The sequence below is a fragment of the Vigna radiata genome, chromosome 9 (genome assembly GCF_000741045.1).
Source record: "Vigna radiata var. radiata cultivar VC1973A chromosome 9, Vradiata_ver6, whole genome shotgun sequence".
Taxonomy (NCBI): domain Eukaryota; kingdom Viridiplantae; phylum Streptophyta; class Magnoliopsida; order Fabales; family Fabaceae; genus Vigna; species Vigna radiata.
In genome coordinates, this window is record NC_028359.1 from 3652971 (window position 1) to 3661057 (window position 8087).

The 8087-nt window shown below is 35.5% G+C and overlaps 1 protein-coding gene across 1 annotated transcript in view; it reads right to left on the bottom strand.

The window, feature by feature from the left end:
• LOC106774059 (calmodulin-binding transcription activator 2) overlaps window positions 1–8087 on the bottom strand; it is a 16386-nt gene continuing 8299 nt past the window's right edge. Inside the window, exons 5-13 of the mRNA XM_014660885.2 lie at window positions 7745–7787; window positions 6922–7099; window positions 6650–6775; window positions 6012–6283; window positions 4698–5231; window positions 3607–4298; window positions 2322–2904; window positions 492–818; window positions 1–404 (exon numbers count right to left, since the gene is read on the bottom strand). Of these exons, the coding sequence (XP_014516371.1) occupies window positions 291–404; window positions 492–818; window positions 2322–2904; window positions 3607–4298; window positions 4698–5231; window positions 6012–6283; window positions 6650–6775; window positions 6922–7099; window positions 7745–7787 (2869 nt within the window). The 3' untranslated portion in view covers window positions 1–290. The remainder of the gene's footprint in view (window positions 405–491; window positions 819–2321; window positions 2905–3606; window positions 4299–4697; window positions 5232–6011; window positions 6284–6649; window positions 6776–6921; window positions 7100–7744; window positions 7788–8087) is intronic.

Genomic DNA, 8087 nt, shown 5'->3' on the forward strand with positions numbered 1-8087 from the left:
TAAATAAAATCATCATGTCATATACAGATCACCATATATAAAATTAAATCATGTCTATTATATTATTTCAACTGTCGAACCTTAACGCATTCAAGGTTTCACAATCTATTTATAATCCACCTTGGATACTAGTTTCTTTTTTTTCTAGAAAACAGGAAGACCTATGATTCAATATATATTATATATACAGCAGCACGCGATGTTAGGAAATTTCCAATGCCGAATAAAACCAACTGGGCATAATCTATTTACCGGGAGGGAGGGTGAGTAGGTAGAGCCACGGCAGAGAATCAATCGAAAGCTATAGGCAAGAAATTTTCATCATCTAAAAGCATGTCAATATCAATCAAATCCTCCACACCATCAACTGCCTCTTCAGAATTCATCGAATTTAAATTATCTCCCTGGTAGATATAAAAACGAAGTATAAAATTAAACCTAATATTATTCATTAGTTTATACGTAGGACAAGACAAGCTAGTAGAAAATACCTTGGTTTGACGGAAGTCCTCAACTACATTTAGCACCCGCCGGTATTGAGCCCGTGCCTCTGGATACTGAACCATGGACTTCACCCGTGAAAGGGCCTTTTGGAACCTTGCTTCACTTTGTTTCCTTCCTTCCTTGAGAAAATCATAATCATCCTCTTTCGGAGATTCTATTGGTTGCTCAGGGATGACCTTGTTCACAGTATCTGATCGAAATCCACGTAAACCACTGCCCTTGCGCCTCCAGCGTAATATGACCTTTTCCAGGATACCCACGGACCATATGATTGTTCTATACTGCTTTCTGACCTGGTGACCTCTTACATGGGCCTTCAACACCATGGAATTCAAGTCAGTTGAAGAATGTATCAATGTGAAAGGGCACACAACAAAAAACACAAAAAAAAAGAGTTCTATGGGTGCTCAATCTCCATGCTTCTTCAGCAATCAGATTGCAAATACTTTAGGAAGACGAGATAGAAGATATCAACAACAAATGAAGGGAAGGATAACATGATTTCTCAAATCTGGTTTCCTTACAACAAGAGTGGAAACCATTACCAACATTGACACCCTATGTGATATCTATGTGCGTGCATGCAAGCTATATAAAGCGCAAAAAGAGATGGGGAAGTATTTAACTAAAGCATTTTAACATTCCTCCCTAAGTTTTAGCACCCAGGACAACTAAATACTTAAATACCCTACCAAATATTTCATACCTCTTAATGAGATAAAGGCACCACATAATACTAAAGTTCCTATCATAACATCTTTCGTAAGAGATGACTTCTTGACAGCTCACACTCTACAAGACCTCATTCAACTTCTTTGATGGCTAGAATCGTTTGCAGCTAGCTTTTTCCAAGATACCAACAACCAACTCTAGAACCAATTGACAAAACGCCCAAACCCTTGGGGAATCAACCCGTAACATTTAGTACTTAATGGAGATAATCAAATATTTAAATACTTCACCAAAATGAGAACCCCATAATCCTCAAGTCCCTATCACAATAGTAGTGTTTAGATTCCAGTTTGAGCATTTAAACCAACTTTCAGTTTCCAGTTTGACACTTTTTTTCTAAATCCAGTTAGAAACAAAATTCAATTCAAACTCTAGTTGAGTCTGAAGTAACGAGTCTTTTTTTTTTTTCTTCAACTTAATTTACAAACAATATACACAATACTGTCAAACTTTCACCTAAATTGTACAATAGTTGATAGGATGTTCAATATGGTAAATCGAACAACCATAATATTAAAAAAGTAAATTAAAAAAATAGTTTCTACACTTTACATTATTTCATTTTAGTCCCTACATTCATAAATTCTACAGTTTTGCTCCTATTTGAAAATAACAATATGGATTTGATCCTGCCATTGGATAACGTCACAACCATATGAGATTTAGTTCCTTTCTACTTAACACAATAACACCGTTTTTCCACTTTAATCATAAGTAAAAAAATTATATTTTACTTTGGTCTCAACATTTACATTTGGTTCCTACAACCAACACACCAATCCCTTTCTACTTAAAAGAGTTTTCATTTTTGTCATAAGTGGAAATTTTATACTTAATTTTGGTATCAATTGTCACATTTTGGTTCCTACACCCAGTCATATGCCTATTAGTTTTGATCCCATATGAAAAAAATAATCTAACACTTTTGGACTGTATTAAACTATAGGGACTAATTTGTAATCAACTGTTCACGCTGGGGAAAAAAGTAGAGTTTTTTCATGTAGAAACTAAAATAGAAGCAAAGCGACTAGTTTAACTTACTAAAAATAGGAAGACAGGAAAATAAAGAGAGCAGAACAATGAACCTGGATTTTAACAATTCTTTGACGAATGATCAAGAATTCTTTTCTCTTCTTCCAACCCCGAAACTTTTTCTGTATTTGTATTGCAGCAGCACTGGCTAAACCCTCTCCTTGTCCAGATTTGCTCATCCTAGAAGCTAAAAGGGAAAGAGCTTGTTGATCCGACAATCCAAATTCATCATCATGATCATGCTTAGCTAACTGTTTCCTCTGAAATGACTGCATTCTGTATACTTGATGTATTCGATCAGCAGCTTGTGTAGCATTCCGGACAGCATTGAGAGAATCCTTAAGGCAGATAACATCTGGTATATCCCCATAAAGCACAGGTGTCGCAGTTCGTTCTGAAACTGTTTGCACTGCTTTCATTCCTGAAATTTCTTTCCTACCATCTTTACTTTCCTCCATTGTGAGTAATTCAAGATGGCTAGTTAATAATGACTCTGCAAGAAAACCAGAAATTCCTTTGTGGCCATTGCTAGAAGCAAGATCTGAAGCTGTTCTACCTTCAGGAAATTCTGGACATGGATCTGTCACTGCTGCAGTGGCTGCACCCATGGACACAAGGACCGCAACTGTTCGCTCCCTGAGCAGATAGACAGATAATAACATAAGGATCCTATTCATATTATGCTGAGTGAAGATCATGTATCTGACGACACTTTTGTAAAAGGTTACTCTAGTGTTGAAAGTATGACAGCATATATCTTTCAAACTTTCCTTTAACTGACCAAAGCAATTGTGCCAAAACAATTTTCAACTAGTTCACATGTATAAACAACCCACCAACATTGGGATCAAAAGAGAATAAATATTAGTAACGAAAGAAAAAAAAAAAAACAGATTTCCAAAAGATTTAGGAAAGGAGGTAAAATATTCACATCACCTAATGGTTTCATATTCAATTAAATCCAAAATTCTGGATAATTGGAAATGGTCAGAGTAACTGTTAGGATATAGAATAAGGGAAAAGGGGATTAGGGTAGAAGGGAGAGGACTGTATAAATAGATTGACTGTATAGTTAGAAGGGACTTTTGGATGAATTGATTTGTTGACAGGCATTGACCTGTGAAGAGGGTTAAGCCTTGTTTCCATACTGTACAGTAATTCTTACTGTGAATAGAATTCAGTTTCTTTCTTTCTCTGTGTCTTTTTCTGTGAGGAAGAGAGTTCTTGATTAGGTTCCCAATTTAGGAACCTATCAGTAACAAAAGAGGCTTTAACCCAGATAAGGTAGTTGTAACATACACAAAATCAAAATCCAACAATTAAAAATAAAAGTCTTACCGGCCACAGTATGCAGCCCAATGTAGAGCTGTCCATCCACTCACATCACGGAAGTTGATATTTACTCCAGCAGTTATGATTGGTTTTATGGCCCAATCGTAACCGAGAGCAGCAACTAAATGTAACACGCCCTGCCCTTCCTCACTTAATACAAGAGGCCCTTTACCAGTTTCAGTTACTTTGTGAAGAAGCCAAGAGTACAACATCTCTTTAACCTGCTTGTGAAACATATGCTCCTTCAACTTGTGTTTTGTTGCATCCATCTCCACAGTTGTCTCTTCTCTACTTGAATATTCTTCTTCCTCTTTCAGTGAAATAAGCTTGAAAATTAAGTTTCTTTTCTCCATATCATCCTCAAGCACTTGATTTGAAGTGTGCACTGAACTTAAAGAAAGTAAACCCACCAGTCGCAAATGAAGGACCATTTCAGTTGAACTGGTAAAAAATTCTGTAAAATCTATATTTCTGTCGAAACCTTCTCTGTACTCGAATTCCCGAACTTCACTACAGGCAAACCTATTGGAACACGTTACATAGAAGGGAACCCGTCCAATCTTATGAGGTGGAGCTTGACAGCATAAAATTCCATTTGCTAAAACCTCAGCAGGAACCTCCACTTCCCCAAACATACAGGACCAGTTACATGCTGTCACCATAGGTTGACTCTTCAAAAATGTTCCAACAATCAACACCTGTATGGTTTTGAATAGTATATCAGTCCAATTAAAGCCAGTCTCATCATTTTTTGTGGCAGAACCCATAGCAAAATTATTAAACCATTAGTCGTGTACAAAACTCAATAGCAGATAGAGAATATTAACAGGGTGCACGATGAAATACAAGAAACATTTTGTAACAAAGAAATAGACACAAGTTGGAAATATCCAAATACATATTTATCTAATCTGAACTGAAAAAGAGAAGTCAACATGAGAGGCAAAATATGAAAAGATATTAATCTAAAGTAAATTAAGTGCAGTCCCATACATATTTAATTACTTATTCCCACCACACACAAGAAAAACATAGAAAAATCATAAATTTCTGCTAAACTATATATATTATAATTCTGTGAGTCTCAATCAAAGTACCTCAATTTCTGATTCAGCATAAGCCCATTTAGGTGAAAAATCATTTATGCTAAACAGCTGGTCTTGAGAAAGGGACAGGTTTAATGATGTATCATCTATCACATCCCCACAATCATCTGTGTTCCATGAAATACCAGGGGAGGACTGCGTATGCAGATCATCCACACCAGCAAATTCTTTAGTAATCCACCTAGAGAAACTATCAACCTTCTTTAAGCTTTCCTCTCCATCCAATAATCCACGCTTCATGGTCAAGGTATAATTAATACTTGCTTCACCAGCCACTTCATAATCAGAATTGGATTTTGTTGCAGGTTGAGACGGTGTATTTGTATACTGCTTTGAGATGTTTTGGTGCACAGACTTCTCTTTTAACTCACCATTAAAAGTGAACATCTCAGCAAGAATTTCTGAGCCTGCATTATCAGTTACATCCCCCAGTAAACTAGTGCCATAATCAGATCCAAATTCCAAACCTAATGATTGGGTAAGGCTCCACTTAGGTAATTCTCCAGTATCGTCCCCAAAAGGAATCTGAATAAACAATTAAAATAACAAAAAAAAATAGTTATACATCATTGCAGAATCTCAGAAACTGGTGCAGGTTGAAGATTTTGATGAGAGATATACAACTAAATGTTAAAGAAAAGTAATTAAATACATTAGTACAAGCATCAACTAAAACAATGTTTGTAAGAAAAATGTGATAAACACTGTTTTCTAGCATTTCTACAAGTTGAGAAGCAATTCAAAACATTCCATGATAAACTGGTAGATCAGTAACAAGAAGTTATGAAAACATTCCCTCCCAATTCATCATTCTAGGCATTGTAACTTACTAAAGCACATGGTTAGATGACAAACTCCAAAGACAAACTGTATTTTCCCCAATCACTTTTTCCAAAGTCTATCTTCTTGAATCTCTTAATATTCTTTTGATAAATAGCAACAACTACCACCAATACCCACCCTCCCTAGCTTCACTGTCCTCTAGATATTCTTCCCTTTTTAAAAATAAAACAATAGATGAACCATATAGCCCATGAAACAATCATGTCCACTAGAAACCACATAGAACAATAGAACTTTAAGAATCAAAGTAATGTTTCAAGCATAGTAGTCAACTGCACTGCTCCACCATAATTGCAATAGCTTTGATTTCTGGAACCAGACAGAAAATTCAAGACATCGTCCTGTACAACAAGATAGCACAACTGCTCCAAATGGAACCTCAAATAAAACTCATCTTTGTGCTGAGAAATCAGGTGTATGGATATACAACAAGAAAATATAGCCAGAAGTAACAGTATGTACCTGCCAATTTGAATGGAGAGCCTGAGAGACCCTTTCCTCTTCAATGAGGACATTTTTACGCCCTAAAAGGTTGCCTGGAACAGCATTGTTTTCTTCAAGGATGTTTCCTGATGTACTTGGTGGAATGGATGTAGATGATACAAGAGAAGGAGCAGTATCCTTTCCTGAAGACTGCTCCATGGCATTGTCCCATGATGCAATGTCGTGTGCTCTATGACCCTGAATAAGTGGAATATATTCTGATCCAGGAACTGGAAACTGTCCATGATCACCTGAAAACATTTCAAAACAAACCACAAAAATTCAAAGAAATCCCAGAAAAAGATGATAAATTTAGACTTTATATAAGACATTAAATAAGTTAGAAATACCAAAAACTTCCAATATCTAGATTGTATCTTAATTTAAGACTAGTTTCCATATTTCCTTACAATTTGCTTCCTTGTAGAGATTAGTATTCTGCTTTTTGTATTACTTCAGAACAAATGTAAAACATCATATCATATAGAATCATAGTATCAGTGTAATCAGTCTCCCGAATTTATTTTCTTCTCTCTATACATAAAACGCTTTGAACAAAATAAAAGTTACAAAATGATCATCTGAAGCAAATAAGAAGAAAAGGAAGATAAGATAACCTGAAGATGGATGCATAAGATATGAACTATTTGAACGAGCATCAATCTTATCGATAGGGCAATCATTCCCCAAACATTTTGCTTCATGATAGGATTGTGATCCTGAACTGGCTTGATGAATATCCTCTAGGAAGAAGTTTGATTAAACCATTTAGAACAAATGGACCAAACACTTGTGTATATATATGGCGTAACAGTAAACCAATGTAAAGTCTTGGCATGTGAATTAAAAGAATTAAGTGGAACAACCATAACATAACTGACAGATTTACCTGAATCGGCATCTTCACATAAAGACGTCAGAGTGCTGGTTGGGCTCATGGAATCTGTACTTCCTGAAGGCACACTACCATAATTTCTAGGAAAGCCAGATGACAAAGAACTTCCCTTCTGGGAATCTGAGGTGGCCTCCCCAGAATATGTTTTTCCACCAACATTGGTTTTGTTAACCTGACACAAACCCACAAAACACCTATTAATAAATCATTAAGAATAAAAAAGTGAGTCAATATTAGATTCAAAAGTTTTCTGTCAGATTTATAGAATATTATAGAAATAGAGTTCGGGATCTTTTCAAAAGGATTATGCAACTTCCTCAGTATTATCAATAGGGATTTCTAATGGTTAAAAGTCAATTTCTTCTAATGGTAGAAAGAGAAAACATAAACTTTAGCAGTGGAAGAGTAAATACTGAATGTTCGTATGATACCATTTTGTACATATCGTAAAGCTTAAATATAGGTACCCACGCTAACAATTGCTGAAGAAGCACGTTCTCTAATGCATGACGGCAAAAACTTAAGGAAATCAGATTGAAGATAGATTTTTTGTTCACATTATATACAAAATTTAAGGGAAGGAAAATAGTACTTGTACAGTAGTACCCAAGTACTGTTTTCCTCCGTCAAGTCTAGAGTAAAGTCCTAATGATAAGAAAAAAAAACTCAGAACAGACTATGCTTGAGCTACTAGATGTCATACATACTCCGGTCAAAACTTCAACAACAACAAAATCATGCAAAGATACATTTTCTTGCTCTATTAAGGATGCGGAATGCCCGAGTAAATGCGAAATAAAGAAAACAAGTAAAATACCTTAACATCCAAGTAGTGCACAAATACTATATGCATCATATCCCTGCAACAAAACAAAATCATTTTCTAATTAATTGCAATAATAAATATAAATAATTTCAGTAGAATATTGGAACTTAAAAATTTGCTGAGAAACTGATAGGTTTCTAGTCAAGAAACCGTATCTTCCACTCACTCAACACACTACACAGTAGAGAAAACTGATGAATAACCTCGGGTTTATTGCTTAACAAGAAAGAATACAAGATAGAGAACAACAAGGGAGCCTAATCTCCCTCCAACAAGACTCAAAGTCTGTTCAGAACATACAAACTGTCAAAAAGTCCCTCTCCAAGATTCAACT